The sequence below is a fragment of the Stegostoma tigrinum genome, chromosome 20 (genome assembly GCF_030684315.1).
Source record: "Stegostoma tigrinum isolate sSteTig4 chromosome 20, sSteTig4.hap1, whole genome shotgun sequence".
Classification (NCBI taxonomy): Eukaryota; Metazoa; Chordata; class Chondrichthyes; order Orectolobiformes; family Stegostomatidae; genus Stegostoma; species Stegostoma tigrinum.
This window is the reverse complement of record NC_081373.1, coordinates 31,757,367-31,784,460: the sequence shown is the minus strand read 5'-3', so window position 1 is coordinate 31,784,460 and position 27,094 is coordinate 31,757,367. Positions and strand designations below refer to the sequence as shown.

The 27,094-nt window shown below is 40.4% G+C and overlaps 3 protein-coding genes across 11 annotated transcripts in view; 2 read left to right on the top strand and 1 right to left on the bottom strand.

The window, feature by feature from the left end:
* The window catches only part of LOC125461738 (putative pre-mRNA-splicing factor ATP-dependent RNA helicase DHX32), a 32,787-nt gene extending 30,690 nt beyond the window's left edge, over positions 1-2,097 (top strand). For all 3 annotated transcript variants that reach the window (XM_048550842.2, XM_048550841.2, XM_048550840.2), the window contains 2 exons: positions 88-269; positions 1,740-2,097. In XM_048550842.2, coding sequence (XP_048406799.2) covers positions 88-269; positions 1,740-1,926 — 369 coding nt within the window. In that variant the 3' untranslated portion in view covers positions 1,927-2,097. The remainder of the gene's footprint in view (positions 1-87; positions 270-1,739) is intronic.
* A 60-nt stretch (positions 2,098-2,157) lies between these two features.
* On the bottom strand, positions 2,158-17,978 carry bccip (BRCA2 and CDKN1A interacting protein). 2 transcript variants are annotated; one of them, XM_048550843.1, is made up of 7 exons: positions 17,634-17,977; positions 11,029-11,103; positions 10,841-10,921; positions 9,515-9,604; positions 4,617-4,801; positions 3,074-3,245; positions 2,158-2,469 (listed from the first exon to the last, which is right to left on the bottom strand). In XM_048550843.1, exons 1-7 carry the CDS (start codon positions 17,748-17,750, stop codon positions 2,299-2,301), a joined length of 891 nt encoding a protein of 296 aa, XP_048406800.1. In that variant the 5' UTR covers positions 17,751-17,977; the 3' UTR covers positions 2,158-2,298. The 2 variants fall into 2 exon arrangements, with proteins under 2 accessions (XP_048406800.1, XP_048406802.1); XM_048550845.1 differs by lacking the exon at positions 10,841-10,921 and having other exon boundaries at positions 17,634-17,978.
* uros (uroporphyrinogen III synthase) overlaps positions 17,798-27,094 on the top strand; it is a 33,708-nt gene continuing 24,411 nt past the window's right edge. The window contains exons 1-3 of one of the 6 annotated variants that reach the window (XM_059653090.1): positions 17,798-18,021; positions 25,609-25,693; positions 26,033-26,047. In XM_059653090.1, the coding sequence (XP_059509073.1) occupies positions 25,631-25,693; positions 26,033-26,047 (78 nt within the window). In that variant the 5' untranslated portion in view covers positions 17,798-18,021; positions 25,609-25,630. Of the gene's footprint in view, positions 18,022-22,523; positions 22,543-25,472; positions 25,694-25,963; positions 26,048-27,094 lie in introns of those variants that run through there. The other 5 variants (XM_059653087.1, XM_059653086.1, XM_059653088.1 and 2 more) reach the window with 5 other exon arrangements.

Here is a 27,094-nt window from a genome sequence, read left to right as displayed (position 1 = left end):
ATCACATACTGATAGTGCATGGAATTTTAGTTATAGTTTGCACCCATACAAGCTTTCATTAGATCAATATAACATTCCTATTTCCAGACAGCTCGAGACGTTGATGGATTGGGAAACTATGTCATGCTAACCCATAAACATGTAGCACAGCTGCACCCTTTCTCAAGCTACTCTTCCACAAAATTAAAACCAGAATGGGTTTTGTTCCATGAATTTACAATATCTGAGAACAACTGCATCAGAATCGTTTCAGATGTATCACCTAAAATGTAAGTGTACCTTCATTAAATTCTTTCAGAGTCCAAACGAAGGACGATTTAAAAATCTTGATAATAAAACATGGTTAACAATTGAATACCTTAAATTCCTGTTGCCTACAAATGTCAGTTAATCTGCACAATCAAATGGCAAAATTACTATCAAGGGTTTGAAAAGATACAAAATCAGAGAAACTAGTATGGTTTATAAATATTCCCTCAATCTCAAAACGCATGATTACCTTGGAACAAAAAAGTTTCTCTCCTGATGGAATGTCATTTTGAGCAATAATTGAGAAATATTATTGGTAAATTTTGATTTTGTTTTTAAACATTTAATCCTTATTTTTCAATTATAGCAAAATCTGCTTCCACTCTTAAAAGTTGGAGTTTTCCTTTATCAGTTAATTAACAATCCACATTCAAGCACCTTGCCTCTAACCATTTCCTGTCAAAATGACAGTCATATAGATAAGAAACCGTCCCTTCAGCCAAACTTGTCCATGCCAACCAGGTTTCCAAAAACTCTGCAAGTCTGGCAGCATCTGTGGACAGATTTCAAGTCTCTTTTCATAAACACCCTTGGAGTAGTTTTATCAGCTGAACATTTCAGCACATATCTGTTATGTCTCTCTCTACATCCTCCAAATATTCTTCAATATCCTACCCAAACTCTGCTTTACCCTTTTCTTTCCTCATACAATGCTTAATGTTAGAAGAAGAGGAAAACTGAATTAGAGTACTAATTGTGACTGTTTATAACTTTATAACTTATTTTCCCCTCACTTCCTGTTTTCTGTCACTGGTAATTTAGCTGCACAGCATACATTCTACCTTGGATAAGCTTAAATCAGACATGGTATGTAGTAATAAAAGCAATCTAAGACATTAGCAGGTATGGACAACAAAAAAAACCTGGCACATCTAGCAAATGAAACTGTTAAATTAATATAAAATTGCATTTAAAAATGAGAGAGATGAGAAAACTAAACACCTACCCATGGTTTCCTAATAGGTGCTTAAAAACTTAAAATCTCATTCGAAACTGAATCTGACAGGGACATTCTCATTTTGTATGACTCCGCACCAATTATTTTCCCAATACATTCATGAGTTAATTTACATCATTACAATCTGAAGCTTTGTAGATGTTCTGGATGATAACCAGCTGGACTCTCAGGAAGACCTTCAGTAATGTTCCAAATGATTTTTGGTCAGCCTTGAAGCTACAGTCTACAGTGAGCCTTGATTCTGATGGCAATATGGTTCTGATGTTAAAGGTTCTCTTTTTGACTGAGCAATATAATGAGAATAGCTGAGTTTTTCAGCAACTGAAGATGTCAAAATACAGCTGGCTAGGCTGTGTTTTTGGATCTTTGTTCAACATTTGATGCAAAAATGCAGTTTTGAAAACACATCAACAAAACAGCAGGCTTATGTTACAACAGGTTCTTAATCTGACATTCTTTGTTTCTCCCATAGGTTTGTACAGCTGGCTCCTCAGTATTACTTCACCAACCTACCACCTAGTGAGAGTAAGGAACTCCTACAGGAAATCATTGATCACTTCTCAAAACTGTCAGATGGGGACGAGCAGCATGTAGCCAACAAAGAAAACAAGCAAGAAGATCTTAGCCACCAGAATGAAGACAGATGTATCATTCAATGATGGACTAAATTGCACAATTACTAGATTGGGCAAAAAAAACTTCAATAGAAAAATAAAGGGCCAAAGCTTATGTTTATATTTTGTGGAAAAACATCACATAAAACATCTCCAGGAACTCTCAAGGCTTTAATACTCTTTAAAGCTAACTTAATGGATTTTACTCTGGTTAAATTTTAGGTCAAATGTATTACTTTAAAAATTTTAATACTCATTTGTCTAAATAAAAGAGAATAAACCAAGAAATTGTTTTTTATTTCTATTTCAAAAGATTTATCTTTTCACTAAAATACCAAATTAATGGGATAAAGTAACCACATATTTACAACTTGAAACATTTTGTCTAAAGTGGATAACTTCTGTAGTTTCAGTTCATTATATTGTTAAGTATTCTTCAAGTTTGTTCATAATTGCATTTATTCGGTCAGCAGGAATTAGCATAACTGTTCGAAGAGGTTTCATAGGTACGTCATCAAAAGACCAGCGTCCAGAGAGAGAGCTGTCACTCTCTTCTTGCACAGAGTAGCTGTATGTTATAACAGATTGCTAAAATGAAAGCAGATAATTAGAAAAGGGAAGTCATATTAAAAGATACAACATTCAATAAAATAAAAGTGATACATTTAAGTTTAAACCATAGCAGACACATCACAATACTTTTCCTTTATTAGCAGACTTCATTTAAACAAAAACCTCTGCAATACAACTACTTTGATAAGCTTGGCAAGGAATTGGATCAAGTTATAATTGATATCATACCAAATACAGCAATCTGTTTTGACCAGCATTTTAATAACCAGTATTCTCAATAAACTGGCAAGAAGTTAGATATCTGACATACCAGAATTTTACTATATGATCACAATCTCAGCGATGTCTGAGTAGTCAGTGGAGGGTGCAAGTGAAATGGCTCGCTGAGTTAAGTTTTATTTAAGGCAAAGTTACATTATTTAAGTGATTTACTCTGTAAGTAAAGTTTAACAGTCATATATATATATCTCTGCATTACATTTCTATGATTTAGTGTCTGTTTTTACATTGACTATGTGAACCTATTGATCAACTGGCCCACTGCTGGTGGACACATAGGTGGCAGTTAATAAAAAGTTTGCTGTATATTTTTTTGGGGATGAGGGTGGAAGAAACTCACCTCATAAAAGAATTCCTCTTCTGCATTTATAAACCTTAATTCTTCTTTCACTTTGCCCTTTTGTTGTGGCACTTTTTTTTTTCCCGCTTCCATACAGGTCTTGCTGATCATAAGGTAATAATGACTCTTGCCACAAGATTTATTGGTCTTGCGGGCATCCATCAATTCAGTCCTAAATATATTCAAAATAGTATTGAAATCAAAATATGAAAAATTCCATGTCGGCAGTATGTTAAAGTAGAAGGATTATGCTTCAGTTTGCCAAGTAATTAGCGTTACCGTGCAGATAAACAACAATCAACTCCATTATGGTTCAAAAAATTATGTTCTCCTTCATCTTCAGCCTTCGATCAACTCAACAGCAGTAACGTTAGCTAATAGGTTTTTGGGCTTTTGAAAATCCAGAGAGACCGACCACACCTCCAATACCTTGAACAGTTCTGGGCAACACACTAAGGATAGATATTGTCTGATCAGCTTGTGCAGAGACGTTGTTAAGTGCCCTCTGGGACTTGAATCTCAGTCTCCCGGTGCAGAGGTTGGGAGGGTATGACTGGGCCACAAGAATCCTTAAGCAGACTTTAAGGAGATACTGGCTTTGAACAGAATTAAATGGATAACATTCAATTAAGGGAAAAGACTACACAAACCCGGGCTGTATTCCCTAAAATTTAGATGGTTAAAATATGATGTCATCATAGTTTTAAAAGACATTAAGGGCAACAGATAAGTTAGATGAAGAAAAACTATTTTCCACTGCTTGTGGTGTCGTGGCTTAGTGGGTAACATCAATGGCTCTGAGCCAGTAAACCATGATTCAAGTGTCAGCCCATGAACTGATGGTAAAGGAAGATGCATCCATAATAAACAGGTTCATTATTAACCTATAAATTCTTCTGATGTGTCTCTGGCACAGGGTCGGGAAATCAGAACAGTGTGACAGCTACTGTGCAACAATCTCCCTACATTAAAACATTCCCTGCACAGATTCTTCTCATGGACTGTATTCCTGGGCAAGTGCCTTCCACACTCCCAAGGGGATACCAATTTTAAAATCAGTTCAGACTTTGGTTAAAAAGAATCTACGAGAGGCATGAGACAATGGTGGGTATATTGAATTAGGCTACAGGTCAGCCATGATTGCTTATAGGGTTCTAAGACCAACCCCCGTTCTACTTGTCGAAAAGGCCTTCGAAAGAGTATTTTTCATTAATGCAAGTTCAAACTGTAGATTTAAGCTGTCCACACTGGTCGTATCTGCCTACAGCCTTTTATGGAATGCATAATATACTAGCAAGTATGATTACAAGTGTATGCAGTGAGCAACAATTTTTTTGACCGTTTACTCCAAATATGAACTAATACTTTGTCAGTTAATGAGGGCTTCATCTTGTTTAAGTGGAACTTTTAACCAACTTTATTGTACTAATTTGTGTCACTGGATTAGAAACTCAACATGTTTCTGCCAACAACCCCACCCTGACCTTGGATTATTCACAAACAAGCCTTTTATAACAACAATAGCTCAGCATGAGGTACTTACTGGAGTTGTTTGTGTAAGGGCAGAGAGATCTGTGGTGGCACATTGATGAAGCGTTCACTGATGAGAAAGCTCACTGGCTTGCTGTTGTCATTTAGTATTTTGTCCAGCTGCTCAGCTGTACCCTGGTGGTGAGTCTCGCACTGGCTCAGAACCAATTCTTTAATCTGCTCAACAGGCTCCATTCCCTAAAAGATCACAGAAATAAATCAGTTAGCCATACTGATTTACACTGTGCCTCAACATAAAATTAATTCACAATGATATAAAAAAGTAGCAAAAAAAGTACACACTTTTCAGATAAGCTCACAAATATATCATTGATGCTACTGAAACAGGCTATAACAGCAAAGCAGCTATTATTCAATATCTAGTGGTTTGAAAATTTTATTGTCACTGTCAAATTGAAGGAAAAACAAGTTTATTTTGAAAACTATTAAGGAAATCTGTATGAAGAGAAATATTATTTATTTTTGCTTTTTATTTATTTAAATTCAAAAACTTACCCAACTCATGCAAGCTCAAGTAAATCCTACCCACAAATGAACTTAAATCAATTTGATTAGATGCACTTTTAATTATAATATCTTTCTATATGGTTGCATAACTGCTTCTAATGAATACTGTATATCGACCTGCTACCGTTGAATTTCTCTTCAGTTAATGAGCTGATGCTTAAAGCATACCATGCCATTCTTAACTAAAGTAAACCACAATAGATGCCAGAGATCTAAAATGAAAACAAAAAAGAACACTGGAGAATCTCCAGTTTGGCAGCAGTGAACAGAGCAACAGTTAAATGTTCAGTCTAATAAGATTCCACTTTACAACTTAAGTTTTCTCCAGAACTTTGTTTTTATTTCATGACATTGTTCCAAATTACAGAAAAATATAGATGTGGTTTCTCATGCTAGTTGTACTTTACACTGGTAAAAAGTGTATTATCTCAACATATTTAAAAAGGAAAAATTACCTAATTACACAGATGTAATAAAGAAAATTAATATAAATGAAATATTCAGTGCATCTATCTTACTCCTTCATACAGTTTTCTCCAAATTGTCCTCAATTCTCACTCCACTTCCCATTGTTTCCTCAAGCCTAACTGTTCATTTATTCCTGCACTCACGTTATTTCTTCATTGCAATGACAGTTTAAGTTTCCAATAGTTAACTTATGAACTTGCTTGTTGACGACCTTGGGCTTCATAAAACCGCTTCCTTTTGACTTGCAACAAACTCCAGGTTTGTTAATATGTATGATAGGAATTTACATCTATTGTGCCATAGAGTCAGTATGAAACCAAAATCGCAAGCACAAAAGCAGGTGCTTATATAAAGTCAGGGTCAAAAACAGCTAAATGAGGAAGCAAAATTACCACATGCCCAAAGACACTGAAGAACTACAAACATTTTAGGCCCATTAGAAGATTTTGATATCAAACTACAAAGATTCAATTTGCATTAAAGCTTTGCCTTAAGATACAGTTCAACTTCTACCTTAAAGATAAAACTATTTAAGATTATGTTTAATCATTGCCTTTAAAGTGACTTTTGAAAAAACATTCCATATTTGAAATGCCTACTATTAAAATTTTTTTTAAACCTCTTTATTAAATCAGGTAATGATCTGAATCTGTGGTCTCTTATTATATTTGTCAAACAGTAGATCCTAACTTTCACTAATTTTGATCAGTATCTTTCAAAGTTTTGAAACCTTACACTGGATTCGACTTCAATCTTCATCTTTAATGTTTTAATTCCAGATCATTTCAGTCAAGCCTCAGTACTTTTTCTATGAATGTCTAATATGTTTCTGATGAGGGGGCCCAGAATTGTAGGAGAACTTTTAATGGGTGATTATTAAGACCTATTTCAAAAATCAGCATCACTTCCTTATTTTTCTGTCCAACGCCTTGGTGTTCAAAACTGAGAATTACATTTTTAAAAAAAGCAAATTAATTTTAATCAAACTCAACATGCATTGTCATTAAAAGACTCACAATGATTATCACTCCTCTTCTAATTACTGAGAATCTGACCATTCAAATAGTGTTGCTGTATGCACAGTTCTTATTCTCAAAATTAACACATCACATTCAATGAAGTGTTTCACTAATGCCCTTTAGGAAACGGAATCTTCCTTATGACATTTGGGCTGCATGTGACTCCAGACCCACAGCAAAGTGATTAACTTTTAACAATCCTCTGAAGTGTCCTCAAATGCCACTCCATTGTAGCAAGCTTCCATGATGTCCAATCAAAATGATGAAATTGACATACCATGTGACACTAATCTAGGAACTGAAAATGACAGTTGTGAACAGCCCTGTTGACCCTACAAAATCCTCCCCTACATCATCTGGGAGCTTGTGCCAAAATTAGGAGTGCTGTTTCAATAGATGTGCAACAGCAGCCTGAAACTATGTTCACAGAATTATAGCCTAGGGACAACAGTGCAGACGCTATCGCCACAACTTCTGGCTATATCCTGTCCCAACAGCAGGAGAGACCAAGTAAAGATGATGGGACAGTGGTATATAGCCAAGCAAGAGCTCTCAAGACCTCATGATATCTCAAGTCAAATATGGGAAATGAAACCTCATGGTGATTACTACCTGTTGTCTTCAAACAAAGTCTGTAACTTTCACAATCCTGCATATCCACTAATCAAGTGGATGATCCATTTCAGCCTCCTTCAGAGGTCCCCAGCAACACAAATGTAAAATCTTAAAACAATTCAATTCACTCCACATTATATTAAAAAGTAGTTGAAGACACTGGATACACATTTGATAGCCACAGTACTGAAGGATTGCTCTTCAGAACTAGCTTTCCAGCACAACTATAAACATTTTTAATCTACTGACAATGGAAATATGGCCACGTTTGTCCTGAACATAGAAAACAAATATGGCCTGGCCAATTACTGCCATATCAGTATCCTTGATCAGAAAAGTGATGAGAGGAGCATTGACAGTGCTATAAAAGAAGTGACCTGATCACTGATACCTAGTATCACAACTTCTGGCCTCACTGCAGTCTTGGTCTAAACTTGGATAAAAGGGCTGAACTCCAGTGATGTGATAGTAACTGCCCTTGTCAACATAACATTTGACTGAGTATGGCAGCAAGGAGTACACTAAGAACTGAATGATGGCAAACACTATTTGCAACTCCAAGATATTAAAGCAGTCCACATCCATATCAGCCAGATTACATTTGGGCTTTGTGTCAATATCCATGCCACACAAATGCCAGGCAATAACCATCCCCAACAAAAGAGAATCTAACAACCATTTCCTGAACATTCAATGGTTTTGCCATCACTGAATCTCCGATTATCAACACCCTGAGATTACCATTGACCAGAAAAGTAAACTGGACTAGCAATGTAAATACAGCGGCCACAACAGCAAATTGAAGGCTAAGAATCCTGCAGCAAGTAACTCATCTCCTGATTTTCCAAGGCCAACTCACCATATACAATACACAACCCAGGAGCAGGAATGTTAATCTTCACTTGCTTTGAGGGGTGCAACTCCAAAATCATTTAAGAAGTTTGACATCATCCAGGACAAAGCAACCTATTTTACTAACGCCTCATTCAACACATTTGGTATTCACTCCCTTCATCACCAACGCACAACTGCAGCAGTGTGTACCATCTACAAGATGGACTGCAATAACTCAGCAAAGCTCCACCAACAGCATTTTCCAAACCCACAAACTTTGCAACCTAGAACGAAAAAAAATGAGAACATCAATTGCAATTTCCCCTTCCACTCACCATCCCAACTTCGAAATATATTGCTGCTCCTTCACTGTTGCTGGATCAAGATTCTGGCACTACCTTTCTAACAGCACAGCAGGTGTACCTACGCTCCATTAACTACAAGAAGGCAACTCACCACCACTTTCTCCAGGGCAATTAGGGTTGGACAATAAATACTGGCTAAACAGCAATACCAACTCCTATGAATAAATAATAAAGAAATGCATGTCACTTCACCGAACTATATCTTATTACAATTTCTTCCTCACACTTTGCCAACTGATATTTGGCAAAATTTTGATAATTCCCAAATACATATTTAAAATCTGTAAAAGAGAACAACAAAAAAATTCCTGCAGCAGCTCCTAGGGAGCATCACTATTCAGTAAGTTAAAATAAAATCCATTTACCCTTTTCTTAGATCTTTCTTGAGCATTTCTATATATACACCATGTTTTAGATGGCAAAACTTACATATCTATCAACTTCATTCTCATTGTTTAAGCATTACCTGTGTTTACAAATCTGTTGACTATTCTCAATTTGCTCGTGCACAAGAATTCAAGGATGGCTGGGAATGTACAGTAATCAGATCAACCATTACTGAATAGCAAAGGAGGCTCAGGGGGCTGAGTGCACTTGTCCTGCTAATTCACATATTTGCGGCTCACTGCCATATTTCTAGTCATAACTAACAAATTCTAGAAGTTAACCCAGAATGACCATGAAACCAAATGACCAATAATTTATTGCCCTACCCTTTTCAATTTTGAACAGGGACATAACATTTGTCACTCTCTAGCCATCTGGCATAATTCTTATTTCCAAAAATGCTTGGAAAAATTTAAGAGTGGTTTGCCTGCTTCAAAAGGTGGTGAACCCGACTACTTCCCTTCTTCAGGGAAAAATGCCAAGGATTCCGATTTCAACAACTGATATTAACATAAATGTAGAGATTAGTTGCAGTATTTAATCACTATTAAATGCACTGGTCCTAAAGACGATTTTCAAAACAGTCGAAGAAAACATACAATAACCAGCTTAATTTCTATATTAGAAATCAGTTGCATGTAAATTCAAACACAAATAAAGCAATTTACAAACTCAGTTAAGAATGGCGTATTTACCTTTCTTTCAGTCAGATTTATAGCAGTGATGAACCCAAAGATGTCATCTTCGTCATCTTCTTCATTACTTCCATCCAATATCTCAGCTTGCTTTAAAATATAAAAGGATTAATCTATACAATGCAGTGAAGCATAAATTCAAGCTAAACAATTCATACAAGTCTTATTTCCATTTAATACCTAGGAGTACTTCAGAATAAGTACATCCAGTTTCTCTTTTGAACCCAAGACACTTCACTGACTTTCAAATTTCTCTAATATCAAATATGAAGCATACTATGAATATGATTCACATGGCACCAAACAGTGCAAAGTGTGTTAATAATATCAAGCAGTCAGATTAGTAAATCAAGAACCGTTCTCATCTTAAAAGCCAAAAGAACTGCCGATGCTGTAAATCAGGAACAAAAACAAAGTTGCTGGAAAAGCTCTGCAGGTCTGGCAGCATCTGTGGAGGAGAAAACAGAGTTAATGTTTTGGTTCCGGTGACCATACCGCCTAGAACTGTTCTGAGTTCTGAGGAAGGGTCACCAAGTCCAAAACGTTAACTCTGTTTTCTCCTCCACAGATGTCGCCAGACCATTCTCATCTTAATTTTTTAAGATACTTCCAGTAGCACATTCCAACATCATTATTATGAACATAACTGTCAGGGCAAAAACATTAATCCAATTTTCTTCTTCAGATCACTGACTTGCTTTGTACTCCAACATTTTTTGTTGTGATGTTTTGACCCCCGAGTGAAAGGAGCACTACTTCAAATTACCAACAAACTATTCTCCTTGGATAACTGGCCTGAGAAGATAGCTATAAAATTTCATAAGTAGCAGTAACAGGATTGCCTTCACTACATGTTGGAGGAGAATATAACTTTCACATGTAGGCAATCATGCTAACTACATACCTTGAACAGTACCAATTGCTGTACAAACTCAACTCTGAAACAAGTTTACAAATAATAGTTGCATTTCATAAGGAAGTCATCGCAGGGATACTAATGCCATCTGCTCATACAACAGCATCTTTGCATAGGTCTCATGTTTATGTTGGTTAAATCATATGAAATACATGAAACATTGCAGAATAATCTGGAATTATCAAAACATGCCTAACCAGACTCTGTATCAGAATCTGCAATTTTTATGAGCTAATTTGACCAAATGACAAACCAAATTTATTTGCAACTTTAAGCTCAATTTTCAAGCTCAAAAATCTATTTTAAAAATATGAAGATCAAGCAGGGAAAAAAGCTATTATTATCTTTCTCAGTTTTGATCAGGTACTCTGTGATAGTACTTAAGAACAAAGCCAACTCAGTTGACATACCCGAATAACACTTCCAACATGATTTTGTTGAATTATGATGTTAGCTAGTTCAATGATGTTGATACTGGCCTTGAGAAATAACTGCAAAAGGAAAAACAATGAAATGCAGCATTACAACTGTTGTAAATTGGCACTAAATTAGCCACACAAAACCTACACCTAAAAAAATCTCACATTTTCAAAGTTACCTGTTGCAACAGTCTCTTGATTCCATTATGATCATTGTCAGATATGGCATGCGCTTCAAAATCTACTTGCACTTCCTGCAGAACAGAAATATTTGTAAACATATGCAGGCATTAACACCATAGAGGGTGGGACACCAGCAGCAAAGTCAGTATCGTTTAACCCATCTGCAATTACCAAGATGGCGGCAAGATGCCACCTTGCACCACTGCGGTTACATAGGGGCCTCTAGTATTTACCATAGTGACAGTAAAAGAATGAATACATATTTTCAACACAAGCAACTTGGAAATGCAACCAATTTGGCAAATGAGTTTGGGAAGTTGAGAAGGAACCTTGGTGAATGGCTGCAGTGTATTTTGCAACACAGAGATGGTGAATTGAGTGATTAAGGCGGAGGTGGTCCAAATCAATTGGGCTCTCTCACCTTCCTTGTCCCCTCCCCTTCAACCCTTCCGCCAATTTCTTGTCCCCTTCCCTCCAACTTCTTCCCTTTCTTATCATCCTCCAACTTTTGCCCACTGCGCAACTATCTGCTCCTCCGAGATAATAAAGTGTGAAGCTGGATGAACACAGCAGGCCAAGCAGCATCTTAGGAGCACAAAAGCTGCCGTTTCAGGCCTAGATCCTTCATCAGAAAAGGGGGAGGGGGAGAGGGTTTTGAAATAAATAGGGAGAGAGGGGGAGGCAGATCGAAGATGGATAGAGGAGAAGATAGGTGGAGAGGAGACAGACAGGTTAAAGGGGCGGGAATGAAGCCTCTAGAGGTGAGTTTAGAGAGTGGGGAGGTAGGGATGGGATAGGTCAGTCCGGGGAGGACGGACAGGTCAAGGGGGCGGGATGAAGTTAGTAGGTAGGAAATGGAGTTGCAGCTTGAAGTGGGAGGAGGGCATAAGTGAGAGGAAGAACATTCTAGCGAAAAGGATAAATAGGGTGGTCAGTAGGACTTTAAACTAGTGAGTCGGGGGGAAAGGAAAGTGAAAGAGAGAGGGAGTATGGAGTTAAGTGAAAAGATAAGCAACAGGATAGCATGCGTACAGGTGGATTTAAGCTCGAGGCAGACTAGGAATACAGCAAAAAGGAAGGATAGCTTAAGACACTTTGGGATTTCCAACCTCTCTAATAATGATAAGAAAGCTAGCATTAAGACACTTTATCTAAATGCTCTCGGTATTCACAACAAAGTAGATGAATTAACAGCACAAATCCTCTTGAATGATTATGATGTGATAGGCATCACAGACACAAGGTTGCAGGGAGCTCAGGACTGGCAGTTAAACATCCAAGGATTCACAACATATCGAAAAGACAGGGAGGTGGGCAGAGGGGGTGGGGTTGCATTGTTAGTTAAGAATGGAATTAAATCTATGGCACTGAATGACAGAGGGTCAGTATATGTGGAGTCTGTGTGGGTGGAATTGAGAACCACAAAAGCAAAAAAAAACTATAATGGGAGTTATGTATAGACCTCCTAACAGTGATCAGGACAAGGGTCGCAAGATGCACCGAGAAATAAATAGGGCATGTCAGAAAGGCAAGGTCACGGTGATCATGGGGGACTTCAATATGCAGGTGGATTGGGTGAATAATGCTGCTGGTGGATCCAAAGAAAGAGAATGCATGGTATGTTTGCAGGATGGCTTTTGGGAACAGCTTGTGATGGAGCCCACAAGGGAGCAGGCTATTCTGGACTTACTGCTATGTAATGAGCCAGACTTTATAAAAGACCTTAAAGTAAGGGAACACTTCGGAGGCAGCGATCATAATATGGTAGAGTTCAATCTGCAGTGTGAAAGAGAGAAGGCAAAATCGGATGTAATGGTGTTACAGTTAAATAAAGGTAATTACAGGGGCATGAGAGAGGAATTGATGAAAATCGACTAGAAGCAGAGCCTAGCAAGGAAGGCAGTAGACCAACAATGGCAGGAATTTCTGGGTGTAATTGAGGACACAGTACAGAGGTTCATCCCAAAGAAAAGAAAGATTATCCGGGGTGGGCTTAGACAGCCATGGCTGACAAAGGAAGTCAGGAGATATGTCAAAGAAAAAGAGACAGCCTATAAAGTGGCCAAGAGCACTGGGAAATCAGAAGGTTGGGAAAGCTACAAAAACAGACAGAGGATAACAAAGAGAGCAATAAGGAAGGAGAAGATCAAATATGAAGGTAAGCTAGCTAGTAATATTAGAAATGATAGTAAAAGCTTCTTTCAATACATAAGAAACAAACAAGAGGCAAAAGTAGATATTGGCCCGCTCCAAATTGATGCAGGAAGGCTAGTGATGGGAGATAAGGAAATAGCTGAAGAACTTAATAAATACTTCGCATCAGTCTTCACAGTGGAAGACATGAGTAGTATGCCAACAATTAGGGAGAGCCAGGGGGCAGAGTTGAGTATGGTAGGCATTACAAACGAGAAAGTGCTAGAAAAGCTAAAAATTGATAAATCTCCTGGCCCCAATGGGCTGCATCCCAGAGTTCTGAGGGACGTGGCTGAGGAAATAGCGGAGGCTTTGGTCGTGATCTTTCAAAAATCACTGGAGTCAGGGAAAGTCCCAGATGATTGGAAAACTACTGTTGTAACTCCCTTGTTTAAGAAAGGATCAAGGCAAAAGATGGAAAATTATAGGCCGATTAGCTTAACCTCAATAGTTGGTAAAATTCTAGAATTCATTGTCAAGGATGAGATTTCTAAATTCCTGGAAGTGCAGGGTCAGATTAAAACATGTCAGCATGGTTTTAGTAAGGGGAGGTCATGCCTGACAAACCTGTGAGAATTCTTTGAAGAGGTAACAAGTATGTTAGACCAGGGAAACCCAGTAGATGTTATCTATCTAGACTTCCAAAAGGCCTTTGATACAGTGCCTCACGGGAGGCTGCTGAGCAAGGTGAGGGCCCATGGTGTTCAAGGTGAGCTACTGGCTTGGATTGAGGATTGGCTGTCTGACAGAAGGCAGAGAGTTGGGATAAAAGGGTCTTTTTCGGAACGGCAATCGGTGACGAGTGGTGTCGCGCAGGGTTCAGTGTTGGGGCCACAGCTGTTCACCTTGTATATTAATGATCTGGATGAAGGGACTGGGGGCATTCTGGCGAAGTTTGCTGATGATACGAAGATAGGTGGACGGGCAGGTAGTACTGAGGAGGTGGGGAAGCTGCAGAAAGACTTAGACAGTTTAGGAGAGTGGTCCAGGAAATGGCTGATGAAATTCAATGTGAGTAAATGTGGGGTTTTGCACTTTGGAAAAAAAAAATACAGGCAATTTAAACGGTGAGAAAATTCGCAGATCAGAAGTGCAAAAGGGATCTGGGAGTGTTGGTCCAGGATTCTCTAAAGGTTAACTTGCAGGTAGAGTCCGTAATTAAGAAAGTGAATGTAATGTTGTTGTTTATCTCAAGAGGGTTGGAATATAAAAGCAGCGATGTGCTTCTGAGGCTTTGTAAGGCTCTAGTTAGGCCCCATTTAGAATACTGTGTCCAATTTTGGGCCACACACCTCAGGAAGAACATATTAGCCCTGGAGGGTGTCCAGCGGAGATTCACAGCGATGATCCCTGGAATGGTAGGTTTAACGTATGATGAACGGCTAAGGATCCTGGGATTGTACTCATTAGAGTTTAGAAGGTTGAGGGGAGATCTAATAGAAACTTACAAGATAATGTATGGTTTAGAAGGGGTGGACGCTAGGAAGTTGTTTCCGTTAGGCAGGGAGACTAGGACCCGTGGGCATAGCCTTAAAATTAGAGGGGGTAAATTTAAAACTGAAATGAGACGACATTTCTTCAGCCAGAGAGTGGTGGGCTTGTGGAATTCATTGCCGCAGAGTGCAGTGGAGGCAGGGGCGTTGGATGCCTTCAAGGCAGAGATCGACAAATTCTTGATCTCAAAAGGAATCAAGGGCTACGGGGGGTAGTGCAGGGAAGTGGTGTTGAAATGCCCATCAGCCATGATTTAAATGGCGGAGTGGACTTGATGGGCTGAATGGCCTCACTTCCACTCCTATGTCTTATGGCCTTATGGTCTAACAGGTTAGGGAGGTGGGGACGAGCTGGGCTAGTTTTGGGATGCAGTGGTGGTGAGGGGGGAGGGTGGAGAGATTCTGAAGCTTGTGAAATCCACATTGACACAATTGGGTTACAGGGTTCCCAGGCGGAATACGAGTTGCTGTTCCTGCAACCTTCGGGTGGCATTGTTGTGGCACTGTAGGAGGCCCAGGATGGACATGTTGTCTGAGGAATGAAAGGGGGGGGTAGTTGAAATGGTTCGTGACTGGGAGGTGCTGTTGTTTATTGCAGACCAAGTATAGGTGTTCTGCAAAGCAGTCCCCAAGCCTCCACTTAGTTTACCTGATGTAGAGGTGGCCACAACAGGTACAGCAAATGCAGTATACCACATCGGCAGATGTGCAGGTGAACATCTGCTTGATGTGGAAGGTCTTCTTGGAGCATGGGATGGGGTTGAGGGAGGTGGTGTGTGGGCAAGTGTAGCACTTCCCGCAGTTGCAGGGGAAAGTGCCAGGTGTGGTGGGGTTGGAGGGGAGTGTGGAGCAGACAAGGGAATCACAGATGAGTTGCGGGAAATGCGGGAGACACGGTCGAGAGCATTCTTGACCACTGCGGAGGGGAAGTCGCGGTCCTTGAAGTTCACCTGGACCATCTCCAAACACATCCCTCACCTTGCTGGACCTCTCTGTCTTCATCTCAGGCAACCATCTAGAAACCGATATCCATTTCAAGGCCACCGACTCCCACAGCTACCTGGAATACACCTCCTCCCACCCACCTTCCTGCTAAAATTCCATCCCCTATTCCCAATTCCATCACCTCCGCCACATCTGCTCCCAGGATGAGGCATTCCACTCCCGTACATCCCAGACATAACTCATCCTTCAAGGATCACAACTTCCCCCGCAGTGTTCGAGAATATCCTCGACCATGCCTCCTGCATTCACCGCAACTCATCCCTCACATCCCGTCCCTGCAATAACCACCAAAAGAGAATCCCCCTCGTCCTCAGATACCACCCGATCAACCTCCGGATCCAACGCATCACCCTCCAACACTTCCACCATCTACAATCTGACCCCAACACCAAGACATTTTTCCATCCCCACCCTTGTCTGCTTTCCGGAGAGACCACTCTCTCCGTGACTCCCTTGTCTGCTCCAGACACCCCTCCAACCCTACCACGCCCGGCACTATCCCCTGCAACCCCAGGAAGTGCTACACTTGCCCACACATCACCTCCCTCACCCCCATCCCACGCCCAAGGCGGGCTTCCACATCAAGCAGTTGTTCACCTGCACATCTGCCGATGTGGTATACTGCATCCGCTGTACCTGTTGTGGCCTCCTCTACATCAGGGAAACCAAGTGAAGGCATGGGGACCGCTTTGCAGAACACCTACGCTCGGTCCACAATAAACAACTGCACCGCCCAGTCGTGAACCATTTCAACTCCCCCTCCCATTCCTCAGACGACATGTCCATACGGGGCCTCCTGCAGTGCCACAACGACGCCACCCGACGGTTGCAGGAACAGCAACTCATATTCCGCTTGGAAACCCTGCAGCCCAATGGTATCAATGTGGATTTCACAAGATTGAAAATCTCCCTTCTTCCCCCCCCCCACTGCATCCCAAAACCAGCCCAGCTCATCCCAGCCTCCCTAACCAGTTCTTCCTCTCACCTATGCCCTCCTCCCACCTCAAGCCGCACCTCTATTTCCTACCTATTAACCTCACCCCACCCCCTTGGCCTATCCGTCCTCCCCAGATTGACCTATCCATTCCCTACCTCCCCACCTGCACACACCTCTACAGGCTCCATCCCTGCCCTTCTAACTTGTCTGTCTCCTCTCCACCTATCTTCTCCTCTATCCTTCTTCAATCTGCCTCCCCCTCCCCCTTTTCTGAAGAAGGGCCTTGGCCCAAAACGTCAGCTGTTGTGCTCCTGAGATGCTGCTTGGCCTGCTGTGTTCATCCAGCTCCACACTCTGTTATCTCGAATTCTCCAGCATCTGCAGTTCCCATTATCTCTGATACAATTTTACCCTCTCCTCTGCCCCACTACCCTTTCCCATTTCCCATTTCCCTCAACACACCCAATCTCCACTACTCCATCTTATCTACCCTGACTTTTTCCACTTGTGTCCATATCCATTTCTCTTCCGTCCTGAGTCTCTCTCACTCTTGAAAAGAAACAGATAGGTTGTTGATTAGTAAGGGGGATGAAGGGTTATTGTGGGGATAATACTGTGGAGCTGGAAGAACACAGGGAGCCAGGGCAGCCGGAAAGTTGTTCCTCTGATGCTGCCTGGCCTGCTGTATTCCTCCAGCTCCACGCTGTATTTTCGCTGACGCCAACATCTGCAGTTCTTGCTACCTCTTGAGGCGGAGATGGCGATGGGGAGAACAGAAGGCAAGAGGATGGGATTGAGAAAGACATCGGCCATGTTGGAGAAGATTTGATGGACTGAATGGCCTAATTCACCTCCTGTATCCTCTAGTCTCTCCCGCTCTCTGTGCTCCCCACCTCCCCAGTGGCTGCGCGCGCTCGGGTTCTAAACCCGTCTCGCGGGCGGTGACGGTTGGGTCGACCGTTATTTTTCTCACTTGGTGTATTTCCGGCTCCGACTCTTCACTACTGTCCCCAGACTCTTCCTCCGTTCCACTTCCCCTAGACTCCTCTACTGCCGGATCCAGCTGCCGCCGTTTGGCCGAAGACGCCATCTTCCAGAGCGCAACGTCAGCGGAAACTACACTGCCCGGGGGCCTTTTCCACAGCCGGAAATCATTGCTCTAAACCGTGACAACCATTCCCACTTGCCGCGAAAATCATCTGCGATTCCGTATCGTGTGAAGTGTGAAGAAACACCTCTTTCTGTGAGTGTCAGATTAAAGCTACTGTTGGGTGCAGGGATCATTTGGCGCTGCCCATTCATGACCTTCGACCCCAAAGCGGGCGACCTGCGGTGACGTCATCGGTGGGAACGCCTTGGCAGTGAGTGAGAAATAAGTCTGTAGTATTGTAGATATAGGGCGGACCTGGAATGGGGGCGCGGTGGGAATAGGAATAGAGAGGAGATTTCTGAAGGAGGGTCCACACCCGAAACATCGGGAATTCCTGGTCGTCTGATGCTGCCGTGCCTGCTGTGTTCTTGCAGCTCCACACCTGATCCTAAGAGAGAGAGCTACTGGGATAAAGGGAGGACTGGAATATGGGGGTGGTGGGACCATGGAATGTAGTGGTTTGGAATAGAAAGGAATCTGGAAAATGGGAGTGCAGGAATAGAAGAGGACTGGAAATAAAGGGGAGGGGGATTTGGATGGTAGGTGGTACTGAACATAGGGAGTAACTTGAAGGAACTGAAATAACTGAAATATGAGAGAGGATCTGAAGTATAGGGGGACTAGAATGTAGGTTTAATCTGAAATACAGAGAGGGGCTGGAATAAAGTAGGGATTTGAAAAGTAATTGGGGAAACTGGAATATAGCAGGATTAGAGTATAGGATGGATCTGGGATCTAGGGGTTTACTGAAATATGGGGGGGATCTGGAGTCCAGAGAGGTTCTGGAATATTGGGGACTGAATATAGAGAAGTACTGGAACATAGTAGGAACTGGAATAGAGTGGGGATTTAAGGAAGGACTGGAATAAAGGTGTAGGTACGGGTATATTGGCGTTGAGAATATAGGGTGGATCTGGAATTTGACAAGGACTGAAACATTGGGGACTGGAATGTAGGGCCATCTGGGATATAGAGAAGTACTGGAATATAGGGGATTGAATATAAGGAAGCACTGGAACATAGTAAGACAGGAATAGAGAGGGGATCTAGTATAAAGTGGGGAGTTGGAATATAATTGTGGGGACTGGAATATGGGGGATGAGAATGTAGGGTGGATGTGGAATACAGGGAGGGACTGAAATGTAGGGGGCATCTGGATTATAGGTACGGACTGGACTCTTAGTAGGCAGAACTGAAATGTAGAGGACATCTGGAATGTAAGGGGGACTGAACATAGGTCGTAACTGAAATATAGTGGATTCGGGTATAAGGGGAGATGTGGAGTTTAGGGACGGTTGAAATATTGGGGGAGTCTGGATTATAGGGGTGGATCTGGAAAGAGTAATCTTTGGAATATGGGGTACGAGTTGGAATATGTAGGGGTCTGGATGTAGGAGGGAGTCTGGAAATGGTGAGGACTGGAATATCATGAAGGGGCCTGGATTGTCGGGAGGACATGAGTAATACAGGGGTGTCTGGAATATAAATGTCTGGAATATGTGGGAGTGCCTGGACTGTCGAGGGGAGGGGTAGTCTGGAATACTATTGAGGCGATCTGGAATACTGTTGCAGAAGGAATATAATTGGCACAGTCTGAAATCTGGGGAGTCCAGACAGGATGCAGTATGTGGTGGAGAGAGCAAACTGTCTGTAATATAGGGATCTATCTGAAATGCATGGAGAGGGATAGTGTGGCGTATACAGAGATCCGCCTACAATGCAGAGAGGGGACAGTATGAAATATGTAGGTACCTTTTGTTAATAAAGAGAGAGACTTCTGGAATGTAAAGGTCCCTGTAGTAATATAAAAAGAAATCTCCTGTAATATAGAGATCCTTCTTACATAGAGAGGGACAGTCTGAATTATAAAGATACATTTGAAATACAGGGAGGGGTGGTCTAAAATATGTAAGGAGAAGAACAGTCCAAAATGTACAGTGACCATCAAATACATAGTCAATGATAGTAAGTAATGTAAAGAGTGAGTGATAACCTCTGGGTACATAGCTGACATTTAAAGGACTACCTGAAATATACAGAAAGTGCCAGATTGATATACATAGAAATGGATAGCCTCAAGTACATATATAGTGACAGTTAGAAATATAGAGAGTGACAATACTCAGTGCCAGCCTGAAATATGCAAAAAGCTACAGTCAAAAACATAGACAATGTGACAGTTCAAAATGATCGTAGAAGTAGAAAATCATAGAATCCCTACAGTGGAAACAGGCCCTTCGCCCAACAGATCTACACACTGACCCTCAGAGCATCGCACCCAGTCCCATCCCCCTAATCTACACATCCCTCAACACTATGGGCAATTTAGCATGGCCGATCCACTTACCCTGCACACCTTTGGACTGTGGGAGGAAATCCACGCAGACATGGGGAGAATGTGCAAACTCCACACAGACAGTCGCCTGAGGTTGGCATCAAACCCGGGCCCCTGGTGCCGTGAGGCAGCAGTGCTAACCACTGAGCCACCATGTAGAAACATTGACATAGAACCATAGAATATAGGAGCCAGAATAGGCCACTCAGCCCTTCAAGCCTGCTGTGCCATTCAGAATAATAATGGCTGATGATCCAATTAAATACCTTGCTCCTGACTTTGCCCTATATCCTTTGATCCATTTATAGTTGACAGTGAAATAAAGTGACAGAAATGTACAGTCAGAAACACATAGAGAGTCTGGAGGCAATTCCAGAGAGAGGCCATGGAGGGATTTGAAAAAAATTTGAATTTTAAAACTTGGGAGTAGTTTGATCAGAAGCAAGTACAATTTGGCTAATAAAGGATTGATGAATGAATAAGACTAATGCAAGAACACTGCAGAATTTAGGATGAGCTTAAGATTTTGGAATGTGGGAAGGAAGCCAGGAGCTTTTTAGACTGGTTGAGTCTAGAAATAACAAAAGTGTGGATCACTGTTCCAGCAGATGCGCTGAGGTAGTGGTAATTCTACGGAGTTAGAAATCAGACAGTCTTGGTGATGGCAGATATATAGTCTGAAACGGGTACTGAGGTCAGATATTCTGCTAATGTTATGAATAATTTGGTTCAGCCTCAGATGGTTGCCGTAGAGCGTGATGAAATGGAATTTGTGGTAGTGACTGAAGACAATGGTTTCAATCTTCCCAATATTTAATTGGAAGTGATTTTTGTTGTTAGATGTCAGACAACTAGTCTGATAATTTAGAAACAGTGAAAGAATCAAGAGATTGAGAAGTTACAGAGAGAGGTACATATCAGATGAGTGGTACAAGGATAAAACAGTATGAATTTCAGTTACATATAGAGCCGCATAAACTGAATGACACCTATCTAGCAGAATACTGACACCCAGCTACGTACTGAGTAAGAGTGACAGTTAACAATTCAATCACAGGTGCTTACAGAATATCACATTGACAAAGGCATAGTTTGACTGACAGCTACATGCAAAGGGATTGTATGTTGAGTGACTGAGATATGTACATAGTAGGAAATGACACTGAGTGGCATAAATACTCTGAATGGGCAACAGAAAGATCAATATTGATATGCACAAAGCGAACCATAGAGGGAAGCATTGCAAGATATGGTCTGAATTTTACATGCACCTCTGTGTTTTTGGCAGAGTGGGTATGTAAATTTGGAAGGGTGCCAACCTCACCCCTTTCTCACCCATCTCTGAGCTCACTCCCATACCATGGTAGGTGGACAGGAGCCAAACTGACTTCTGGAGCGATTAGTTAATGAGGTTGGTCAGCAGCTTCAAGAGGTGGGACCTCTCCCCAGTGATGGGTAGCTGCCCCAGTCTCATCCACGAATTCAATTGATACACCAGCACTAACACCCCTATCCCCTCCTGTGCAATAGCTACAGCTGCAGCGTGGCTTTCTTCTTGGTCAATCCACTCCTCACTGACTTTGCTGTGGGGTGTGGGGGATGCATTGGGTAAGCTGTCCCTCCGTCACTAACCCATGTAAAAGTGTGCCCATTGTGATTTTGCTTTTCATTCAGATCTTAATCACTTAGACAGTGACTACAGGCACCACATTTACATGTTTAGACAATGTACTGGACTGGATCAATAGTCCTTCATCATGTACAAAGCAAATAAGAGGTTTTTGTTCACATTGGTGAGTCGGAAAATTAGGGTCTGTGCTTCCATTGATTAAACAGATTCCTCATGATAATTTTGCCCATCAGGATTCATTGGTAATAGAGTAATGTAAAATTGGATTATGAATAATCATGCTATGAATAAGAAATCAAGATATTGGATGTGGGTCTGGCATTGTTGCTGGTCCAAAAAGCTGCATTATCCTGAACCCAAATGAACTTATTAAACGCTATAGTGCTGAATCAACTGTTTTACTGCTACTCCTATCTAGCAAAGCATTTGGATCATTTCAAAAAAGAGCTTAGTGGCAGCTGCAATGTTAGCAATCAACAACCAAGGAAAGGCTATTAGCCTCATGACTAACAAGTTTTTATTGTTGGAAAGTTTAAAAATGTAATTCTCCATGTTGCAACTTGTATTCAAGTTGGGAAAAAGTTAGAATAAATATAACGGACATAGTTCTCAGGCTATAAATTAAATTCCCAAGCCAAAACAGTGCTTCTTGAATTGCCTGCACCAAGTTAAATGGTTTGGCTTTTATTCTGAGGCAACATCTGCTGGATTGAGACCTCAAGAAACATCTTTTCTACTTGACACCTGTCTATCCCTTCAAGAATTTTGTAAGTACCTCGTAGATCACCTCTCAGTCTTCTAAACTCCAGGGAATGCAGGCCCAGTCTGCTCAATCCCTCCTCATCGGACCGTCTTAGCATCCCATAAACCAATCTGGTAAACCTTACTGTAATCCTATGCCAAGAGGATCAGAACTGTGTACAATAATCTAGTTGTGGTCTCACCAGTTTTATGTACACTGAACAAGAACCTCTAACTCCTGTGCTCAGATTCTGTTGGGATAAAGACCAACAGTCGATTTGCTTTCTGAATTGCTTGCTGCAGATGCATACTAGCTGCCAGTGACCTATGATCAAGGACATCTAGGTCTTTTTAGATTTCAACATTTTCCAATCAACACCATTAATGCAATATTCTGTACCTTTGTTGCTCCTACCAAAGTGGATAAACTTTTTACATATCAATGTTATATTCCATCTACCATGCTCTTGAGTACAGATTCAGTCTAAGATTCTTAAAGCCACATTGCCTCCCCCCTCACAGCTCAAATTCCCATTTGAATCATTTGCAAACTTGAAATATTATAATTGGTCCCCAGATCATTGATACAGATTATGAACAGCTGGGGCCTAAGCAATGAGATACCCTACCAACTTGAGAATTAACTATTCATTCCTACTGTCAGCTTTCTGTGTGTTAACCAATACTTAATCATTGCTGCACAATATCCCTAATGTCATGCACTTTAATCTTGTTTGCCGACTTCCTATGTGAGACTTTATCAAAGGACTTCTGAAAATCCAAATATCCCATAACCACTTGTTATCTGCTAGTAGCATCATCAAAATCTTCATCACATTTGTCAAATCTGATTTCCCCTTCATAAATCTATGTTGACTCTGTCCAATCAGACAACCATTTTCTAAATACCCAGTAAAAGCATTTTTTTAAAACAGAGTCTAGTATTTTACCTGCTACTGGTGCAAGCCAATAAAGCTGTGATGTTTTCCCTCCCCTTTCTTTCTTAAATAGTCTGGTTAAATTTTCAATCTTCCAATCTGTAGGCACCATTGCAGAATTTTTGAAAGGTAATCACTAATGCATCTATTGTCTCTCTAGGTATCTGTTTGAAGGTTATTGGGCCCCAGGGGTTTGTCAACTCTCAGTCGGAGTAATTTCCAAAATACTATAACTTTACTAACACTAATTTCTTTCATTTCTACAATTGGTCACTGGACTTCTGGATCTTCATTATTTCAGGAAACTTCTTTTGCCTTCTTCTGTAAAGACAGACAAAAAGTATTTATTTGGTTTCTCTGCCATTTCTGTCTTGTTTATAAATTCATCTGTCTCTGACTATAATGGACCCTCATTCATCTCTACTAATTATTTCCTTTATATTTATCTTCAAAGGCTTTTACAATCTGTTTTATGTTTCTTACTACTTACATTCATTCCATTCTGTTTTTGTAACAATTTCTTTGTCCTTCTTTGCTGAATTGTAAAATTCTCCAAATCTTCAGGTTTGCAACTATTGTTGGCAATTTTATAAGGTTCCTCCTACAATTAACTTGCCTTGCTATCCCTGCCACTTCTGCTTTCTGTCAAGGTAGGAAGCGTGTAAAATCAAACTGTTGATCTTTCGGCCACCTCATGACATTTCTAAAATTTTACGTTGGGGAGACATCTGCTGTCCACTTGCCCTTGGACCTTTTGAGGATTCCTCTGCCACTATTATTTGACCTGTATTGGGGAGGCTGACATCATGTGGGAAATCCGGTAAGCTTTAATTGCATAGGCTGGTGTCAGGCAAGGAGTACAGTTGAAGGGGTTGTGGAGAACTCCATTGCAAGTCCTCTAGGCCAACCCCATGTATCATCTGATCCCTGGTCTCATGAACCCAGCCTCCCAACCTCACTCCCCCACTGACATCCCCAACTCCAGAATTACGAGGACTCTTCGACATGATATAACTGTCTGTGGCAATAGCATTGGCCAGTATGCCCAGCTGGTGTTGCTTAGTCTACAGAGCTACTAATTGGCCAATACTTTTCCTCCTGAGAAACCAAAAGAAGTCTCACCTTAAAGCAATTAGCCCTGCTTCCAGTGTTAATTTGCTGTGGGACAACCATCAAGATCATTAGTGGGCTCCCCATCCATCTACTTTTTAGCTGAGAATGCAGAGACTGGTGCCCTGTAAAATCCAAGAAACAGAGAGAAAAGAACAGAGCCATGATCAAGTACATGTAGGATGAATGGACAGAAATAAATACACACAGGAAATGGAAGTAAATGTGTGAGGTACAGTAAGTGAAAGCAAAGGAATTGATAGAAAAGGTGTTACAAACTTAAAATGAGAAATTCACTTAAGAATTCTTAATGCGCAGTAGAAACATGAATCTCCCAGTATGCCGTTAAGTATGTTGCCATAACATTAAACAATAGTGCAGTTGAGAAAAATTCAAGATTCAATGCCCAGTATGTGGCTGACAGGATAGAATTGAGTGAGTTACAAATATCCTCACCATTCCTAGGCAAGTGAAAATTTAGCTGAGGACACAGACTTAACTAACACAAGTTTTGTCAAACAGGCATATTCAAATAATTAAATATTATACCTTTGCCCCATTAACAATGATACTAAGAAACATTGGTGTGGTATTTAGCAGTATTCATCTAACCTGTGTATTAAATGCTTTATTAATGACAGTAATGAGATTCGAATATACACTATGTAATGTACAATTATTTCTTCATACATTTGCTACATATTGCTTTTTACACCCAGCCACCTCTTTGAGTGTCTGAAGCAACGTTTCCTAGAAAGATGAGATGGAGACAGAAACTAGTGTTAACAAAAAAGTCTTATCGTAAAAACACACATTTGTTGAAGGGTAGTTCACAGACAGCGGTGTAAATCTTTATAATTTGAATTTGAATGAAACTCTTAGATATTGATATCCAATCCTTAAAACAGGGCGTGGCTACAAAATGGAGGCATCGATGACTAAGTGACACACTTATCTTGTTATAACAAAATGTGTGCCTGTACATTTCAGTTTACAGTCCTGCGTACGAAGCATTTTAGTTATTTGTAATCCTATTGATGTTAGCAATTCTGATGAAGTGTGAGAAATGAAAGTCCTTTTGCTTAAAGAACCCAAAGAAGGAGAATTGGGAGCTGATCCTTATATTCAGGTAAGTGGCCGGGAAAGTGTTAATTTTGATCTTTTATATCTCTATAATTCTTCAAATGTTATTGTATGCAAATATTTATTCAAAATAATAGATTTTTATTAATACAACCTTAATGCAAAACATCTTGATTAATCATTGTATGGCTAATGTACTTTTGGAGGAGACATTTTGCAGGCAATTACACAACAGTGTAAGCTCAATTATGCAGTTTTATATGAAAAGGAATCAGAATTTCTATCACAATCGAATTTGAATTGTTTTTGTTATCAGGAGTTTATTTCACATGGCCTTCAAGCAACTTTAATTCCTGTTTTGTCATTTGAATTTATATCACTTCAGGACTTATCAAAGAAGGTAAATTTTTTAATAATTATTGACTTTGTGTTAGTTTTCAGATACTAAAATGCAAGTGATTTGAAATTATAACACAGTACCCACTGAAGTTGTCACGTTGTGATCAGCAGAAGTTGTATTAGGGTTTGTACATTTGAAATGATTTGAAGAATTACTTTATGCACTTTGGCAGGAAGAATAGAAAGGCTGGAATATTACTTAACTTTGGAAAGACTGCAGAGAGCTGCAGCACAGAGGGATCCTGTTGTATGACTCACTAAAATCTAGTGTTCGGTTTAGCAGATAATAAAGAAGACAAATGGAATTTCGGCCTTTATTCCAAAGGGAATGGAGTATAAAAATAAGTCTTGCTAAAACAATATAAGGCACTAGTCAGACACAGCTTAAATACTGTGAATAGTTTTGTTCTTCTTATCTAAGGAAAGATATATTGACATTGGAGTCAGTCCTAAGAAGGCTTAATAGTTTGATCCTGGGTGTGGAGAGATTTTTCTATAAGAAGATTTAGTAGGTTGGGCTTGTTCTCAATGAAGTTTAGCAGAATCTGAAGAGACCTTATTCAAACATATAAAGTTATTACAGGCCTTGACAGGGTAGATGTGGAGAGGTTGCTTCCCCTTGTGGGAAAGTTAAACTAAAGAGCATTGCCTCAGAGTAAGTGGTCACCCAGTTAGAACAGAGATGAGGAGGAACTTCCACTGTCCAACGGTACTAAATCTGTGGGATCTTTACTGCAGAATGCTGTCAACCATGGTTTAATAAGTATATTCATGATATAGACAGATTTCTACTTATTAAGAGAATAAAGTCCGTTTGACCCAATGTGCCTGTGAAAATAACCCATATTTGAGCTCTTGGTTCATAGCTGTGTAATTTACAGTGCCTCATGTGTGTGTCCAAATATTTTGCAAATGCAATTAGGTTTCTTTTAACCACCCTTTCAGGAAGTTAGTTTGAGGATCTCACCATGATTTTGTTGAAATAAAGTATTCATTAAACCCTCCCTTACTCCTTATGCTAGTCACGTTAAACCTATACATCTTGATT